The following is a 20,876-nucleotide window of genomic DNA, read 5'->3' as shown; positions in this document are numbered from 1 at the left end:
TAAAGTTATGATCAGTGTATATTCCTGTAGCCAGGCATGCAGGAAGTGATGAATTCTATAGAGAATTTTATGCCTATTGGGAAATCGTTTAGGTTTAAGCTAAAATTTCTTGAAATCACACAGGAACTGAAAAATAGTGCTCGTAATCGATTGAGCACTTTTTAAAATTATATTTTTTTCTGGAATAATTTAGAATGATTTTGTTCGCATTTACGATTATTTTCAATGAAAAGATTAGCTTGTTTCATGTCTAATCCCTGACTGTGACGCTGATACAGGTGAGCGCACCGTAAAAACTTCTGTAAATGATCAGAAACCTCAGGAAATCATTTTACTATTTGTTTATACTGCATTGGTGCCATAGAAACCACTGTTTGCACTCGTATCGCTTGTATATAGGTGACTTGTTTTTCTCTTTTTTTTTTGTTTTGTTCATTTATGTCTTTATGACATAGTATGTGTAACTTCTCACCCTGAGCAGTGAATCCTCGACAGTCATTTTGTTCCATCTTGAACAGGTACTCGAAACCTAACGCTTGTAATGTTTGCTGAAGGACTGCTGGTCAGTGGAAAAGATGCAGTTCCAGGTTTCCGGTTCCAAAAAGAGTAGCGAGGGGGGAGAAAAAAAATCCCTTTCTTTGTGTACTGTAGAAGCTGTTCCACGACCCAGCTCTATACACACTAAAACATCGAAGTGACCTCTGTGTAAATGGCCAGCCTGTTCATGTTCGCGTAGAAACGAAAAACATCTTTAATAGTGGAATACTGATTTCACCGATCACGACACAGCAGCCTAGACGTCCATTGACTGACGTCTTGTATAACACACACCTGAGGGATCGTAGGATTATATAATTTGATCAAAGGCAGGACAGCAGGTGTGTGTAGACAGACTGGACTTAACTCATTTTACAAGACTCTGATTGAAGTTTGCAGTCCACTGTGACTGACAGGAAGCCTGCTGATTGGCTGTGATTGGGGATTTCATATCATCGGCTCATTTTCACTGATTAAAGAGCGCCATGCTGCCGGTAAACTCCTGCCATTTTCAGGGAGGGGTGTGTGTGTGTGTGTGTGTGCTCTTGTGTTATGTGTACATATGCGTTCTGTGTGTGTGTTTTCTCCCTGCTGGTCTGAATTACAGCTGAGTGCATTACCGTGATTTATAACTTCCTCCCGCTGTTTAGATTGAAAAGAAAGAGCGAGAGCAACAGAGAGAAAGAGGGAGAGAGAGAGAGAGAGACATGCAGGCAAGTATGTGTTCAACCCTCTACCCTACCTCTCTCCATCTTTTTGTGAAATGAAAACAAAGAGCGAGCCTGCCAAAATATTTCTATAGCCGATCGCTGACCAAGCAGAGAAGCAGAAGACAAAGCAGAGAGAGAGAGAGGCTAGCAAAACGAGATTTGATGTCACAGCAATAGCTCTCATCTCTCCCTCTCCACCTCTCTCTCTCTCTCTCTCTCTCTCTCTCTCTCTCTCTCTCTCCCAAACTGCCCCACAATATTCCCCATCAGTCTCTGGCTGTTTAGAATACCTCTCTGACACCGGATTGCTAACAAATGCAGCTGTTTGTTTACTTAAAGGGCTTCAGGTTGCCAAGTGTTCCCTGATCCCTTCTTTAATACCATTCTCACCCACTGGAAGCCAATGACGCGGCTCGGTTAGATAGGCTTTTATTGGGGCCACGCACTTAAGTGCGGCTTTTCCCGTATGTATACATCACGTTATCAATCTCTCGAATCCACACAGCGTCCTTAATGTTTAAAAAGCCATCAGATAAACATTTCTGCACTCCTCCATCTGCTGCGTGCTCCAAGTGCTGAAAGCCACAATGTTTGTGTTTTCATATTTGGCACTTTTTTTTTTTTAATCCAACATCACTACTATTCTTTTAAGGATGCTTATATTATAGTGATAAGAGGAGAGAAGTAAAGACATTTGATTATGTTTGAAATGAATTAACGAATGAGAAAAGGTTGTTTCGGAAAGGCAGGGTTTTAATACTCTAATACACTTCTGTGTGTGTGTGTGTGTCGTTTGGACTTGCACTCTGCAGCGATGACCTTCTAGCTAGACGAATGCTTTCGGTAAGTGTGAAGTCTGTGGACAGATATAGACTAAATTGACAATGTGTCTGTTCACACTGACAAGTGAGTGAGACACACACACACACAGCTGGGAAGGACTGATAAACAGAATTGGGCATTGAATTTGTGTTTGTAGCAGACAGACAAATACTCTGTTTATTGTCTCTTTTGTGTGTGTGTGTGTGTGTGTGTGTGTGTGAGAGAGAGAGAGAGTGAGAGAAAAGTAGAAGAGAGAGGTATCTATAGTCTTTACAACAAACTGTTACCATGCACTGCTTAAGTGCAACACTCACACACACACACACACACACACACACACACACACACACGAAAGACACCAGAGCCTACAGAATGGACATGGCATTGTCGTTCTGTTGTTTGCAGTATGCATTATTAGCTATCTGTGCACACATATTCTTTAACTGTGGAATTGTTGGGATTGTTCTTATTGTTCCGGTTCCACACTCTGTGATGGGAAAAGAGACCGCGTTCCTCCGCACTAATCAGCAAAGTAACGGAATCCTGACGGTGAAACTAATAGCTTTGTTTTTTTACATTTTGGCGCATATCTCGAGACCCGTGACTCGGCATAGCCGGAAACTCAATAATAGTCTAAACATGTTGACATTTGTAAATTGTAATATGCGCCAACCGGTTCTGGAAGGGCGGAGCTTGGATTACTCAAATAGCGGCAGCTCAGGAGCGGTTGCATGGATTTGCATGGACCTCCCATGACCTTCCAGGCATATTCAATACAATATTCTGAGGAGGTCTGCAGAGTTCGGTGATCATCGACAGAGAGTGGAGTTAAAGTCAGATAACTTTTTTTTTTTTCAGGAACCGCAAGATGTGTATTTGGTGCACTTGTATTGGTGTGAGTGGATTTCTGTTGATGACCGGGTCATAGAGGATTTTCTTTAACGTCATATGGCGTTTAACATATTTGCTTTAGATGAAGAAGTGGACCCCGCAGATCGCAGCTATATATTCAGGCCTGTGTAGGTGAACAGAACAGAAACAGTTTATACACACACACAAAGAGAGAGAGAGAGAGAGAGAGAGAGAGAGAGAGAAAGCTCACTGTCCTACAATGTGTGCACTTGTAAATGTATGCTTAATACTGATTTTGTTTTTTGGGGAGGTTTTGTGAGTGTGTGTGTGTGTGTGTGTGTGTGTGTGAGAGAGAGAGAGAGAGAGAGAGAGCCAGAGAGACCAAAAGCAGAATAAATAATCCAACTGACCTTCCTTGAGGCCTCTCTCTCTCACTCTATCTCTCTCTCTCACGCACACACATACAAAAGACATATTTATTCCCTTGAGTGATTTGTTGATTATTATGAAAGATAATTTGGCAATTCATTATCCAGTCACAGCATCGCATGCAGATATTATTGAGTTATTTCTTGAGTCGTCTTTGGAGAATAAACTCATCAAATCTGCAATTTAATCACCCTTATTTATTTCAGCTAAATTCTCTCTCTCTCTCTCTTCTCTCTCTGTCCCAATTTCCTTATCATAAATTCCATTCTTCTCCCCCGCGTCGCCTGACTGTCCACTGTAATGTTTCAGTTGTGTGTCTTTTCCAGTCGGCTGTGCAGTTATAATGACCTGTTAGCGCTGACCCGACACAGTTCAGCCAGCAAGCGTCTCCTGTCCAATATACGCGAAGAAATGAAAGGACAGATGCTGGGCAAGACTGGACATTTTTGTCTGGACACATTTATTCCTCGTCTATGCGCCTGCCATTTTATTTATAATACTGGGATCTTAGCGTTACAAGACTCTGTCTTTCAGATTGATCGGCAGGTGGAACCTAATAGTGAGGTCACAGTTTATTCGTTGCCAGTGTGTTCCGTTAAAGAAACTCTCTGATGTTTTTTTTTATTCATTTAATTTTTTTTTCAAACTAATCTCTATCTACTGCATCTGTAGACTAGGTGTGATTACCACAGAGAGGAATAGCATGTTTCCTGAAAAGCATATGTATTTGGAGATGAAGCTCCAAATCTGTATAATGTGCCTTTTCAGAAATGGGACAGTAAACTACTTTCTCTCAGTAAGTGAGGAAAGATCAAAGTTAATGTCCGTGGTCAGCACACATGTAGTACATGCAGCGGTTATGGATTCGATTGAAAATCACTTGAGTATTGCTGTAATTCAGGAGTGTCCAATCTTATCCAGGAAGGGCCGGTGTGGGTGCAGGGTTTCATTCCAACCAATCAGAAGCCACACCTGAGTCTATTGAAAGCCAAGATCAACTGATTAAACAGGTGGAATCAGGTGTGGCTCCTGATTGGCTGGAATGAAAACCTGCACCCACACCGGCCCTTTCCGGATAAGATTGGACACCTCTCCTCTAATTGAATCGATATGGGGTTCGAGTCCCACCTCCGCCCTGTGTGCGCAGAGTTTGCATGTTCTCCCCGTGCTTCACGGGTTTCCTCCAGGTACTCCGGTTTCATCCCCCAGTCCAAAGACATGATTGGCACTTCTAAATTGTGTGAATGAGTGCGTGTTATTTTTTGTGCCCGGCGACGGGTTGGCACCCCGTCCAGGATTTCCCCCGCCTTATGCCCCGGGTCCTCTGGGATAGGCTCCAGGCTCCCCTCGACACCGTGTAGGATAAGCGGTACAGAAATTGAATGGATGGTTGAATTGATATGAAGACGGTAGCAGTGGGGTGGCACGTTGGCACAACGTTGCGCAGGTAGTGTTGCTGCCTCACAGCTCCAAGGTCCCACGTTACTGATGTGTTTTGCATGGTCTCCCTGCATGAGTTTCCAAAAACCTGCTGATAGGAGGATTGACTATGCTACTGTCCATAGGTGTGAAAGAATGTGGGAATGTGTGTGGGAATGTGTGTGTGTGAGAGAGAGAGATCAGGGTGTATTCCCACCTCGCACCCGGGATAGGCTCCGGATCCACAGCGGACATCCTTACCAGGATAAAGCGCTTACTGGAGCTAAATGAATGAGCAGTAGTAGTCAGAGCGTGTTTGGTGCTATTATATCTTGCTAATTGAAACCCGGGCCCACACTGAATCAGCCGTGAATCAGCGTGAAGCTTGAAGTGCGTAAATACAGCACAGCGCCAGAGGACTGTGTGTGTGTGTGTATGTGTGTATATATGAATATAGTTGCAGGGTAAAGAAGGAATCACAGGTCTTACCATTCACCACATAGACGCATTGATTGATCTTACAGTTATATTTTGACGGCACGTGATTGTTTATGCGTGTGAGGTTTAGACCAGAATGCAACGTGAGATCGTTCTCTTAGTGGACTGTAATATTAAGCGATCAACTAATGATCAATGAGGATGTGTGTGTGTATGAATAATAATAATAATAATAATAATAATAATAATAATAATAATAATAACTGGAACCACTAAACTGGGTTCTTTTCTTACTGGAGTCAGAAGCAGCCTGTGCCAGCAGCCAATCAAATCGTTCCGACCTTGGTGACATCACACTCTCTTAAGGAAATATGACAGAAAGGGAGCAGGCTTGTTTCATGATGAGAGCAACAGTAGGCCAGGTTTGTGATGAGATAGAAATATAAACATGGAACGCCAAATAGTAAAAAAAAAAAAACACACACACAAAAAAACCTGTTTCTGACATATGAAAGAGAGGAGATTAAACTCTTCTGTCTTTTCTCATTAACTCACCAAAGGTTGCTAATCTAGTGCTTTATGTTTTGAATAACTTAAGCAGGAGAGTTACAGAGGGAAGGAGAGAGAGAGAGAGAGAGAGAGAGAGAGAGAGAGAGAGAGAGAGAGTTCTGTTCTGGTTTTGTATTACAGTAACATGAGTCTGGTGTCAGTGGACTTGCTTTGTGATGTCTGAAAAGCCTGATATTATTTCAGAGTGTCGAATAGATACTAGAAAGCCTACATATGTGAACACACACACACACACACACACACACACAGATACACTATCCCACAGCAACACATGCACAAGCACATTGGAGGGTTAGATATTTTAGCCTAAGCCATGTGCTGTAAGAGGAATATGGGCGTGAGCAGATGGTGTGTAGGCTCTGTATTCACAGCTATATTTGTGGTTTGATAAGAATCGGTGTGTACAGTAAGTGGTGCGATGGGCTTTAACTTCCAAGTGTGATTAATTAATTGTTTGTTGCTGCTGAAGATCTGAACCCATTTCACCCGTGGAGTGGTCACTGCAGAATAGGTAAATATTTGCGTGGGTTGATCTGACATACACAACCTCCTTTGCTCTCATATACACACACACACACACACACACACACACATGCAGCTACACTAAAGTATATGTCTGGTCTTAGGGGTAATTTATGATGGGTGCCTACTGCCAGCCAAATAAAAACAGATGACTCTCCCAAACGTCTGGATAAAGGCGTGCACACACACACACACACACACACACACACACACACACACTGGGAATCTGAGATAAGTGTCTTGCTTTGTCTCTAGTGTTTGTGTGCAAGGTTAGGGTGCATAGACATAAATCATTTGTGTCACTGCACTAATATAAGCAGATAAGTACATGTTAGAGAAAGGAGGAATCTGTCACCATGCTCTGTCGCTCTCTGTCTCACACTTGGACTTATTGACACACCTAATAAACACCGAACCGCAGCTCCCTGAAACACACCGCTGAATTTTTCACTAATATTAGACCTGGACCACACCGACGTAACGTGTGGTCCAGTGTTTAATGAGCTTAGTGTACGACCGAAAGCATCCTCAGAGGCCCATAATGCTATTTCTAACTCAAAGGGGTTATTGTAACAGAGCTGTGTTCTATCACATATGTGGGATTTAATTTTTTATTTATTTATTTATTTATTTATTTTAGATAACAAATGTTAATATCATATTTATTCATTTAAAAAAAAAAAGAAAAAGAAAATCTTCTGCAAGGTCATAATCTTTTTAATAATTTCTCGTCCAGATCTGCAGAAAGTACTAAATAGTTCCAGGTTTGAGGTTCCAACTTGCAGCACAAGTTACACATGAAATCTGTTTGGATTAATGAAGTTCTTGGTATAATAAACAAGACGAAAATAACTTTATGGCCAAATGGCATCTGTTGTGTTAAGACTGAAGCTCACATGGTCATATGGTTGGACATCTAATCAGTCTGCCAGCATACAATGGATTAGATTAATGCCAGAGATGCTTGGAAACCTTCCCAAACTAGACAGATTTTTTTTCCCCCTGCTCATATTTACTTTTTTTTTTTTTTTCCTTTCCCAATCCCTCCCATTGCTCTCCATCTTCTCACTAACAGTCTCTTCAACTGTTTCATATAAAAGGTGTTGGGTTTTTTTTTTATTGGTTATTTTTTGTGTGTACGAGTACGCTCCTTCCACAGCTAATAAAGCAACACCAAATGTGTTGAACGTAGCATGCACGCATTATAGATAGTCTGAGAAATTTGATAGCGTTCATTTTAGAGTGGCTCCTCTGCTCCGGTTAATGAAGGCTCTAAATTGAAACCCTTAAACTCAACGCGGGCGCCATCTTGCATCCAAATTGAGTTCTAATATCCTTGAAAATTGAACCGAGGGACACAAGGAACGGTTAGCAAACAGAGAATGAGGAGTTCAGCGGAGTCAACACGTCTTCTGATGCAAAAAATTGCAATTGGGGGCGATTTAAAAACAAAAACGCTGTTCTTGTTTAGACTCGCACATGCATTACATCTGTGTAGACGCGCACAATCACATTCTGAACTTGGACACATGAATTATGCATTTCTCCAAATGGTTCAGCTGGGTACATCCTTGAGATTTACATTTCATCATCAAGGACGTTCATCTGAGCTCGAGTTTAATGCTACTTACGAATTCTCTCATCTGTCTGTCTGCCTCTGTGTGTGTCTCTCTCTCTCTTCCTCTGTTTCTGTCTATTACCGTCCCGTGCAACTGTGCCTGAAATAAATCTTATTGGCCGCCTCTCTGAAACTATTTTCCTTTCAGCCACTTGATGAATACAACCTTGTAGTGATGAGCCTTGTTGTCCATGACAGTATAGAGCATTACTGAAGCACTTACTTTCGATTTTGTAACAAGTCAAATTACGTTTCAACCCCCAATCAGTGAGGAATCAGTACAGTATGCTCTGGAATAGAGTGCTGCAGGGATGGGCCAACCCGGAAGTTAGCATCCCCCTGGCTCCCTCGACAAAAATCCAGCCATCCAGCCATCCATTTTCTATACTGCTTATCCTACTGGGTCGTGGGGAAGCTGGAGCATGGGGGACAAGGCAGGGTACACCCTGGACATGGTGCCAATCCATCACTCACATACACATTCACACACCCATCCATACACTATAGACACTTTGGACAATCAGCCTACCGTACGTCTTTGAACTGGGGGAGGAAACCGGAGAACCCGGAGGAAACCCCCGCAGCACGGGGAAAACATGCAAACTCCGCACACTCAGGGCATCGGCAGCAATCGAACACCCAATGATGTATATATTTTCTGCAATAATCCAAGAGCCAATGGAAAAATGCTATTGGATTTTTGTCAGGGCGAACGGTGGCTTAGTGGTTAGCACGTTTGCTATATAATGAGTGATGATAATCTTTATTGATCACGTATACATTACAGCACAGTGAAATTGTTTTCTTCGCATATCCCAGCATGTCAGGGTCAGAGCACCAGGTCAGCCACGATACGGCGCCCCTGGAGCAGAGAGGGTTAAGGGCCTTTCTCAAGGGCCCAACAGTGGCAGCTTGACAGTGCTGGTGCTTGAACCCCCGACCTTCCGATCAGTAACATAGAGCCTTAACCGCTAAGCCACCACTGCCCCGAGGTGTGAGGCAAACATGTTCACCACTAAGCCACCGTGCGCCCTTGACAAAAATCCAATAGTATTTTTCCATTGGCTTTAGGATTACTGCAGATAATAAGCTCTGTGACCAACAAAAGTTTATGATTCTTACACGGTTTGGTTCATCAAGACAATCTTCACAAATGAGCACAACTTTTATGAATTTTAAAACCTAAATGCAATAGGCAGAAGTAAAAAGCTAATGTTAGGTTATAAACAAACTACACCACGGTCGTGTGACTTCAACATCACCAACACTAAGCTTTGTTGAAAAAATAAATAAATAAATAACACTACAGTTGGAAAATATTATAAATTGATAAATCTACAAGTTGGAAAGTTCAAGCTGGAATAGTATAAAAGAGCATGAGAATAAACACAACGAGGCTGTAGTAGATGAGTTTTCCTGTTCAGAGTGATGACGTTTAATGTCCCCAACAACCTCTGTAGTCCCATTTAGCCACTTGTTAGCAACCGTCTTTTTCTTACTGATGTCTTTCATGTAGTAGAGTAAAACAGGAAAATATCTTGAGCTTGTGTTAACCACAGACCATATTTCAGGCATTTAACCAAAAACCCATTCAGAAATCCCACTGACTTTGGGAGATGGAAGCGGAAGTGCTAAAATGCTAACTCGTTTCTGGGTGTTAGGACTCGTTCCTGCACCACTCTATATGTTCTGTACATGAAGATTTTCCAAGGACGATAGGAAATGTCAGTTTAAGGAGGCAGAGACAGGGATGCACACAAAGTGTGTGTTATTCGAGGTGCTCACATGTAGATGTAGAGACATTTAAAGAGTACAACATCTGGACAGTTGCTGTTGGTTGCCTCAGGAGTGCAGTTTGTCTGGAGGGAATCTGTTGGTTGGAGTAAGCATACACTAACCATTGCAGATTGCATTTAAGATAAGGTGTTCTCTGCTGATTCGACCTTTTTGGGTTATGGGATTCCACAGCTTCGCTGTCCAACCCGTGATTCTTTTATTGATGTGCGTTCATGAAAATTCTGTAATAGATATACTCACTACAGTGTACTATGCTTTTGCTATGATACACTGTGGTTGTACAATGGTGCTTAATGGTAAGTATGTTTATGATGCTTCCATGAATTAACTGTGGTACTTCCTGGTAACTATATTGTTAGTCAATATTAACGAATAACTTTAAAATATATTTAGGTCTAATACTGCCAAGCTTTATTATAGTATATTATTATTATTATTATTATTATTATACTCTTACCGTGACATTTATCATAGGTTTACTGTGGACCCTCTGAGTTAGATAGTGTATTATTATAAAATACAGCTATAGTTTTACCATGAATTTCTAAATGCTTAAAAATACATAGTTTGATATTTGTTATGGACGAAGAAAGCACCGTTTTAGTGTTTTCCTCTTACACTGGTCAAGAATTTCTCAATTAAAAACTGTGTAAAGCCTTAATCATTTATTACATATTGACATATTCGAGGATTACAATTCGTACAAAAACGAAATGAATGACGAAAGCTCACTTCATGTAGTATATGCAGCTTTATTACGCAATATAGCCACCATGCATATCTTATCAAATACTTCCACATGTACACTCATATTCTCATTAAGGTTTAATCATTCGAATCAAAATCATTCACTCTTGAACATCGAACCGTGCGATTTTCTGGACTCCAAAGCAGCTACAAAATGAGAAGAAGCCAGAAGTTCCCACCGTTCGCACATTTAAACAGACCTGCCTGGTAATCCAGAGCCTGGTTGTCAGAGATCATAGACATTTTAGAACTCTCGAGAGGACGTGGCGAGGGACTCTCTTCACACAATGGCGCTCGATGTTTACAACAGACAATTTAGTTTCCTTCCAACAATTATGAGGGAAATTGAATCTCAGGAAATGTTCGTTTTCGCGTCCATTAGACCAAACAATAACAGGGAGGCCCCGAAGCTTTACAAAGACATCTGTCTTCAAAGGGACCATTTAGAAAATTAATATCCAAACCCTGGCAGGAAAATATACCCAATGAGAAAATCACATTGAAGCCATTGGCTTTTTTTCCCCCCACACTAATTACACTTTGGCCAGAGAAACAAAGGTATTCATAAGCAAAAGTGGGAAAAGTGGCCTTAACAATTGCTTTAAAAATAAACACACTGCATTACAGAACTAGACCTAAATATAGTATTATAGTAAATAAGGCTAAATATAGAAGCTGCTCCTTTTATTTGTGCAAGATCTGTATAACAAAAAGCCGAATACCTGATCTATACTTCCAGGCATCTTTTACTTCCTCGTATGTCAAGTTTTATTATGTTACTACGTGTTAGTGGTGTAGCAATGCTATTTGCCAAAAATATTCCACTTGACTTCTCAGCCTTGAGGGGAAAGGTGAATTATTGTGACATCCTAGAAATAGAGGCCTTTTATTTAAGAAATACACACTAGTCAGGTGAAATCAGAGGTCCCCGAATCCTTGTCTCTGTCCTCTTCCTTGGTCGTAGATTTGCTAAAAGTATTTGTTTGCAAGATAAATGGCCGTTCGGTGAGAGAAGATGACAGGCAACACAAAGATGATATTGAATTGATTTCTGAAATGTTGCAGAACTGACTGTTTGATGTATATGGGCAGACATGAATCATAAAAATTCTATTAAAAAAGCTCTTGAATGGTTGACAGCAGAATATTATTTCTGATGATTAATTTGACTCAGTCATTATGGAAGGGGCTCCAGTCAGATCGCCTCCCACAAAATTGCTTTTCATTCCCCCTTGAATACCCCTGTTCTCTCTCTCTCTCTCTCTCTCTCTCTCCCCACTGTCCCTTAGTATGAGTATTCCATTCTTGTAGAACGCGGAGTCATATTTTTTCGTCGGTCCAATCCGCATTTAAATGACATGGTTGAGCAGTGGAAAATGCAGAGGTGTGCATAAGAATGCACCAGAAAAGAGAGATATGATACCAAATCATTTCTTTCATCCACGGACGATGTAATCTACTGATACAGTAGCACACGCTGATTGCGGCTACGCATAATTCTATGTTCCAACCATCTTGGAGCAATTTGGGGCAAATTCAGACTGACTAATTACTAATCAGAGCCTGCTTTCCATAAGCACCATAGCGTCATCTTGACTGTTAGGCAGACTCTTTTGGGAATTTCAAGTCAAAATTGCTAACACTGTCTATTTCATTTGTGATTGAAAAGTAAACTTGGTCCATTTATGTTTGTATGGCTTTGTAATGATATTATTATTATTTTTTTACTCTGCTTCTCTCTGTCTCTTTTCAGCAGAACTACTCTGGGCAGGGAGGAGGAAGTGGGAACGGAGGAGGTGGCGGTGACGAGGACTATGAGATTCCTCCCATAACCCCACCAAACCACCCCGAGCCTCCTGTGCTACATCTGATGGATCCAGAGTCCAGCTATTTGTGTCACTCACTGCCCCATAACGGCCTGATCAACCCGTACTCATACCCCGAGCTGCCGGCTCTCATGATGTCCAACATGCTTGCACAGGACGGTCACCTGCTCTCAAGCCAAATGCCCTCGGTGAGTCTCCATCGCAGGGATCTTGAGGTGGGGGGGGGGGTGTAAGGTGATGGCAAGAGAACGTAGCAAGACTGGATGAATGACCTTATCACTTGTCATATAGCACCTCATTGGCTTTGTGTTATATCTGATACCGAGTCGAGGTAGTGAACTACAAAAAGTAGGTTATAGCTTCATCACACTTAAAGGTGTGAAATATACCACGTAAGCGTGAGACATGACACAGATCAACGTACCTGTGATATAAAACAGAGAAATGGTGCAAAAGCTGATTGAAAACATGGTCCATCTCTATCTGATCTCGATGCAAAAGGGCTGCAGTGTGTCTTTTGCTTCAGGTATCAAGCATTAATTCTACCTCTGTTAGCGTACAGTCGAGTATATTCCTCCAGGTCAGCTCCACTCTTGCCATCTTGACCGCGCAGGTATTCAATGAAATCAAGACATCACATGGAATTGCCTCGTAGAAACTGCAGCGTCATGTACTGTAAAAGCAGCCGTGCTGTAAATAATAAGGATGCTCAGTGATAATATATACTGTCCATTGATTTTTTATATTGAAATTATAGTGTTTCTGGTGCTTGCTTGAAATATCAGGAGGGGGAATAATATTTTGGATATTTGTAAAGCCAAGGAACAGAACAACAGGGAGATTACCGAGAGTTGTGTTGACAGTGGACTCTGAAAGAAACTTCTAGAGTCATAGAAGAATTTTGTCTATTGAAATACTAGTATATACTGCCCCATACTGATAGCTGAACTGATTGTGAGAGAATTACTCACGACTCTAAAACGTCAACCAGTTCATGCTGGAAATGAAAAAGAGACACTCTGAGAATCGCGCCATACTTTTATGCACTGCACTTATTCATCTGGTGTATTATACAATTACATGTTTTTGCTATTTTGATATCCCATCCCTTTTTTTAGCCATTGAGTTTGTGGATATTCCGCTATGGTACCGCTGCAGCTTAGTTTTGTTTTGTTTTTCTACTAGAAACACATACAGACCCTGCTCCAACTCAAAGTTTGAAACAAAAAAAAAAACCCCTGCAACCCAAAGCAAGTATTTTCATGTAGAGACAAATTAGTAAGAAACAGTAGGTAGCTTTGGTGTGTCATTTGGTCCAACATGGTGCGGTTTTGCTGAGGATTTATTTGTGCTGGCTTGGCTTTGACGCGCACGAATTGGTGGTGATGAAATACATCAGACACATCAGTAGGTCGGTGCATATTTTCCATCATCAGAAAAAGGAGGGAAAAAAGCCATTAGGGTTCATCTTCCTCCCCCAGCTCAGCTGGTAAAGAGAGAGGGAGAGATCTGTTTTCATTAGATGTGGTTTAGAACAAGGGGAAAGGAGAGAGAGAGAGAGAGAGAGACTGTCCATGAAAACAGAGATAAAGAGATGAGAAAGCGAGGGAGGGATGGAAGAATGAGGAAAAAACATGGAAGCGAAAAAAAGGCTGAGTAAATGAAGAAGAAGACGGGGGAAAAAATACGGGTTTGAATGGAATGGGATTGAATGTCTTTGGTACTAAGGGATTTGTTTAAAAAAAAAAAAATAATAATAATAAAATGACACAGCTTCCCTTTCACTAGTCATAAGTAATATTAGCTTTTAAGCAAGAATGTTCCTTCCACTCATTCCTCATGAAAATGTTCATGCCAACGCTAATTTCATTTCAGAGATGGACAAAAGAGCAAAACAGTCCTATTATGATCCACCATAGTGTGTTATTATGAGCATCCATCAATTGAATTGTTTTCTTCATAAACAAGATACTTTTAATTCGGTACACAAGAAAACTCAGAGGTCCTGGACAGAGCTCAGCAACCAATATAGCTCAGTCTCTGGTGGTACGCTGAGAATAGCTAAATTTGTGTGTTGGGGATGTTGAGCTCATCACCTTGGTGCATTTGTGCCTTTAGGCAAGGTTTTTAACCTCAGTTTTTTCATACAGCAAATGCAACATGAATATGCTAGCACTAATCTTACCCACAGTCCATTCCTTCAAATAGCAAATAGGTTTAACCACCAAACTGTCGTTACAACCATATATACGTTTAAACCACTGTGAAGCAACATTGTAATTATGCAATTATATGCAAATATATTGTGTATGTAAATTGGTTGTGCTGTACAACTAGCCTAGCATAAATTTTTCAGCTGCTTACTCAGACCCCAATATACCGGCTTCATCAGTTAATTGAAAGCCATTTGCCCATTTGCCAAAAGGCCTAAGATTCCTTCAGGAGAGAGTATCAAATATTTCCCGATGAACACGATATCTATTCTTGATGCGCCGATGCAGTTGGCAGGGCTCCCACTCGTCTCGCTAATGCGCTAGCTGTCATAGCATCTTCCAGTGGCCCCAAATGCATTAGACATCTAATATCCATGATCAAGTGGCACGGATCTTATCAATCAACCTCAGGAAGGTACTGTACAAATTTTCTGAAGAAAGAAGAGGAGATTTGATCCGCGCAAGTACTAGGTAAACAAGAATGTGGTATGCAACAGTTAGCAAACTGTTACAGGTTACTGAAAACACTTGCCTATGCAAATCTGTTAGCTATGTGTATACACTTTTTTTTTTTGTAGGTGAATTCTCAAAAACGTGTTCTTCACACCACCTGAAGTATTAATCACACAATTCATGTTACTATTTACTTATTATTATATATCCCTGCACATTCATGCAAGTCTCCAATTCGGCCAATGGTGTGGTAGCAGGACAGTGGATAAAAATCATGCAGATACAAGTCATGAGCTTCAGGTGATGTTCACATCAAACATCTGAAAACACCTTGCTGATGAGAGAGATCAGAGGAGAATGACCAGACTTGGTTCGAGCTGACAGGAAGTCTATAGTAACTCATGTCAGAGTGCACAACACATCAAACCTTAAGGTGGATGGGCTACAACAGCAGAAGACCAAATCAGGTTTCACTCCTGACAGCCAAGAGCACTAATCTGAGACTATCATGGGCACAGACACCAAAACTAGAAGAAAAAAAAAAAATCACCTGGTCTTCTAGTCTTCAAATGTCCACTTTCAATGAGCCTGCCATATGTGTATAGTCATATGTGTAAAATGTGAGTAGTCTCAGAATAGCCAAAGCTTTAATGAAGAAACATTATTATTATTATTATTATTATTATTATTATTATTATTATTATTATTAGGTTTATACCAGGATTGTCATGGAAACCGCCTATTATGGCTATTAGTTTTATTGCTTTTAGTAGACCAATGCCATTTTTCATGGTTTATGTTAATCGTTTCCTGGATATTTTGCTACATAAACGTACATGATCACATTTCACTTCTAAATGCATAATGCTTAGTGATCTCAGCAATCGGAGGATCTCGAAAAGCTGGACTACAGCGGCATTTTCACAGCTCATTTGCTTAGGCACTAAGGCCAGGTTTCATTTCTGGTCACTGTGTGACATTCCGTGCCCACTTTCATTTCATTATATTCATTTCACTCAGTATTCCATAAGGCTTGATTGGAAGCGTTTACTTAGTGAACCTTTTAATATTTACCTTTATATTACTATTCGAATATTGAGATTCCTGCTGTGTGTGTGTGTGTGTGTGTGTGTGTATATATATATATATATATATATATATATATATATATATATATATATCTATATATCTCCAGTGTTGTGCAAGTCATGGCTCAGGCTAGTTATCACTGAAAGATTAGACATTTTACATCTCCTCTCTATACATCTGGTGCTATGTGCCCACACTAACATACTCAGAAATATCTGTTGGCAACATGAAAGCAAGCAGAGACTTGCATGTGTGAAAAATCTGATTATTGTGACTTGCGGTTTGGGTGCTACGCTAATAAGGGACTAATGGCTTTTATTTATCGTTAGCAGTTATGTTCATGTACCTTTGGCCCAAAACTACAGCTCTGAAATATAAACTTAAAACCCTACCTCAACTAGTGCATCGACTATTTAGGAAAATAAGTGACACATATGCAAATTTGTCATTTGATTCGCCGATAATTATCCTCAAGGACAGAACCAATGTCAAAAGCGGATCGGGTTATGAGCTCGATGCTTTGTAAGACAGCTAGGAAATTGCCGACAGTCCTTCTCACCTCCACGTTGATTTGCAAACTCTCCACCATCTGTTCTTTACGAGCAGTTACTCTCAAACAGTATTCCCGATGCCAAGTCCACAGGATGCAGATTCTTTGAACCCACTTCCATAAAGTACAGTGCAGTGGATAAAGCAATGCATCTGCAGCCCTGCACGGGCCTGGTAAAGCCATCGCAGCCTAAATTAACTGGACTGTGGTCTGCGCTGTGCCATAAATAGGCTCAAGATGATGGCCTACCAAAACTAGGAGGCAGTTTGTGGACATTAGGACTCCAACCAGCTTTAATCAGATATATTTATGTTGAATTTGGCCCAGGTTTTCTAAATGAGTGTCTAGTGAAACAGCTTACTTCATCTATCATCCAAGGTTTGTCTGCAGGGCTAGGAGTAGAACTTGCGCTCGTGTTTTTTTTTTTTTTTTTATGCTAGAACTAAAAAAAAAAAAAAAAAACAAGCAAACAAAATTTCTTCTGAAATATTGCCTTGATTAATCATCACCAATCCAAAGATATTTGCATCACCACACAATCCCAGAATTATATTCTCGGCAGAAATGCTTTATGGAACTATTAATAACTGTGATCTTTTTCCCCCTTGTGGCGGTTGAAAAAGCATGATAGAAGGCATTTTCTGTAAGCAATATTACACAGATGATTGATGCATTCACCAAACAAAGAGCAATCATTTTGAAATTTGACTATGGAAAAGAGTGAGGAAAGAACTCAAAAAAAAAAAAAACAACAAAAAAAAAACATCCCTGATTTTTAAACAGCTTTCTTTTCACCTTTTGCGATTATTTATTTTCAAATAGTCCTTCAGGGTAATGTACCATTTTCTTATTTCACACTGCTATTTCCCATAAATGAGGCGAAGGCGCTATAAATCAAGAGCCAAACAAAGACTTGTGCAGAAGCTCGACGAGGTCTAAAGATTTATGTAACACATTCATGTTTTCCACTTCTTCATTTTAGTGCTGCACTGTGAAAGCCTGCCTAATAAAAGGCCCTATTAATATTTCCTGTTGCCTAGCAACCGCAGGCAGCAAGTAATAGCATTCCGCGGAAAAATAGATGACCGGGCCGATAAGGAAAAATTCAATTCTTTTATTATCTCTGGGGAGAGGGTGCCTTATTTCTTTTCCCCCCGCAATATGATATGAGAGTGTGCTTGTGTATTAAGAAATGTTTTAAAGAAATAGAAGTTATTTTCCAGTTTCATTATATCACAAATGAGACGAGGGGGAGGAAGGAGTGCATTTCTTTCTTTTCTTTTTTTTTTTTTTCTTTTTAAATAAAGTTAATTAGTTATCTAATCAAGGATATGCTATCACTTCTTTGTATATGTATGATTTGAGTGAGGTTTATTCAGATAGATCGATTCATACATAGCTGACTGTTTATATATTCAGTTATACCCTAGTTCTGCCATTTCTTTGGATAATGAGCTTTCCACTGTTATTTATGTCTGACAGTGTCTACTAGTTTTTGGTAGTTGTGTGTGTGTCTGTGTGTGTGTGTGGTAGCTTGGAAACCAAGCTCTGATTTGATTGTGAGTCAGCATACCAGTAGCATATCCTCAGCACCCTTATCTCAGCAAAAGAGTCGCAGATAGAGGCAGAGAGTGGAGGACCTGGTGCTGCTCCGTTACCGGCTATTACTACTGCTCTAGATAAAGCCCTGTTTTATGTATCTCATTTGGCCACCAGCTCCAAAATCTTATCATAGCATGAAATCATGTCCATATTACTGTGCTTTATATCTCCCGCATGCATCAGCTGACTGCAGCTCCTTCGAAAACGACATACTTTTAGCTCACTGCCTGCTGTTGTGGGTGAGAGAGAGGGAGGATATGGGGGGGGTGGGGGGTGTGATAGAATGAAAGGTGATTGCAAAGAAAAAGGACAGAGAAAAGAAGGAAAATGTGATGCTCTTTTCTCCCATTCTGCCTCCCCCCCCCCCGCCCAACTTCTTTTGATAGCTCTTAGAGGACGGTGTGGATGCTGCTGCAGGCACCTCCACTACTTCCTGCTCTGCTGAAGTGAGACCTGTGGTCAGAACGGTCAAGTAAAAGGGTGCCAAGATTATTTTGACAAAGCGTTCAGAACAATGCTTTCTTTTATAGTGTGTCAGGGAAACTAATGATACAAAAAGAAAGGTTTCCTATTAAAACTTTTTTTTTTTTTAAACAGTCACTTAATGCCAATATGGATGTTGCATAGTGAGTGTTCAGTCAGCAGCATAGGCCTAGAGTACAATCGATGTCCAATTCAACACTCATTTCCTCAGTAATGCTGTTTATAACTGAGGATATTTGTTTTGATGCAGCAGGCACAGTTATACAAGAATACCCTGAGGGGGACTTTAATTTAAAAATATATTTTGTTTCATATGTCAGTTATATGCTGGAAGAAAACAATAGGGTTTGGGGTTGTTGTTTTTTTTTTTCAGGGTTTTTTTTTTTTTCAGCAATAGCAAATGGTTTTGCAACAAAAAGTAATTTACAGCTTTTCCAATGATGCATTTGGACAAGCCTTGGGAGTTTAAGAGCACAATTCACTTTCTGTTTGTTTTTAGAAAACTTTCCTAATTTTGTCTTGCGATGACTTCGGGATGCGTTCTGAGTGACTTCAGTGGCAGTTTTGGGGGGTGTAAAAGTGTTTAGTAATGTGTGCACTATGCATGACATGAGAAGGCTTGACACAGCAGTAAATCTTGTTTCTGGAATGATATGAGTTTTAAATGTTTTCTCTACTTTTGCAGAAATGAGGTTCCATGCTCGCCCAACTACACACATAGGTTAGTGAACGAGAATCAAGACAGATTTGAAAAACGACACCCCTATGTCTAATAACTGCCGAATTACATCAGCAAAAACATGATAATAGTTAATACGAGAGATGCACCAATACCAAATTTCTCAGCCGATACAGGCCACTACCAGTGATATCGGCCGATACCGATACCGATACCAATAGTTCTGCCTTTTATGCCTTCTTTTAAATGAATAATAATTAATTCCACAATTCTGAAGGAAAGCAAATAAAAACTTGATTCTCTCCATTTCAACAAGTTGTTTCACAGTAACTGGTCTCATAAACACAAAACACATTACTCACATTAACACATGAACTCAATTCTGAAGATTAAAGTAAGATTTTTTAACTTATTGAATGTTATTAATTCATATTAACATTGACTGAATTCTAAAAAAACCTCCTGTTAGTCTCACATTCACGCTCCACTAACAAAAGCATTTCTACTTCATCATTAACATCAAACTGGTAATATATAATATCAACTTTTTTTATATATATTAACATTAACTGGATATGAAATACACTACTCTACAAATATATTTTTCTGTGGAATATATGCTTTTTTGTCAACTCATCTTCATTTAAATCTTTCAACGGTTTACTTTAATTCCGCTCGAGCAGCGCGGCAAAAAAAAAAAAACTTGACTCGACGCCGAACGTCGAGTTTACAAACTGCAGTATTGTCATCATTCCACACGAGAGACATCTTCTTTACACACAGCATGAAATCGATGTGTTTTCCCGCCCTCTTTTGATTGACAGCATATAATCGGCCCTGATTATTGGATGTTTTTAAACTATTATTAACTATTATTACACGATTATCGGCCGATACATCGGTGCATCTCTAGTTAATATGGAGCTAATTTTTGCCACGTTTGACTATAACTGCTTCTAAAAGCTCACTTTATTACACCCGAGTGATTCTCTATGGAGTATGTGAAGCCTGTTTAGATAGAATAGTGCCAAGGCAGATGTGTTTGGAGTTAGCAGGGGGTTTTTGGATTGACTCTTAGAGAAACGCTTTGCTGTCACACACACATGCAGCGCATGTGCGAAGAGTTAACACACTCGCTAATCATTCTCAAATGAACCTAATTGTCGCCTCGACTCCCTGCTGAGAAATGTGTGTGTGTGTGTGTGTGGTGTGTTTTGGGCGGCTGGCTCCTCTTCTCATTAGATGCAGAAGAAATGTTCTGTCTTGCAGTCTGGATCATGTGTGGAGTGTGCTGCCTCTTTTCTTCCAAAGCCATTTCAGAGCTGTCATGTCAAGCCCTGCTCCCACCCCTATATAATGCCTCTAGTGGTGGGAGAGAAAGAAAGAGAAATCCTCGTGTTCTTTCAGCTGAGCCGACGAGACATAAAAATGTCCTGGCGTTTGGAGACCATTTCTCCTATATTACTTCTCCTATATTTTTCAGTTAACTATTAAATGTTTCCCAGTTCTCATTAACTCTC

At 40.3% G+C, this 20,876-nt stretch overlaps 1 protein-coding gene across 6 annotated transcripts in view; it reads left to right on the top strand.

The window, feature by feature from the left end:
* tox2 (TOX high mobility group box family member 2) overlaps nucleotides 1–20,876 on the top strand; it is a 114,694-nt gene that overhangs the window by 65,907 nt on the left and 27,911 nt on the right. For 3 of the 6 annotated variants that reach the window (XM_053637050.1, XM_053637052.1, XM_053637054.1), the window contains one exon: nucleotides 12,218–12,475. In XM_053637050.1, coding sequence (XP_053493025.1) covers nucleotides 12,218–12,475 — 258 coding nt within the window. Of the gene's footprint in view, nucleotides 1–12,214; nucleotides 12,476–20,876 lie in introns of all 6 variants that reach the window. The other 3 variants (XM_053637049.1, XM_053637051.1, XM_053637053.1) reach the window with 1 other exon arrangement.

The sequence above is a fragment of the Ictalurus furcatus genome, chromosome 11 (assembly GCF_023375685.1).
Source record: "Ictalurus furcatus strain D&B chromosome 11, Billie_1.0, whole genome shotgun sequence".
In the NCBI taxonomy this organism is placed as follows: domain Eukaryota; kingdom Metazoa; phylum Chordata; class Actinopteri; order Siluriformes; family Ictaluridae; genus Ictalurus; species Ictalurus furcatus.
Note: the sequence above shows the minus strand (reverse complement) of the source record. Positions and strands in the feature narration are given on the sequence as shown.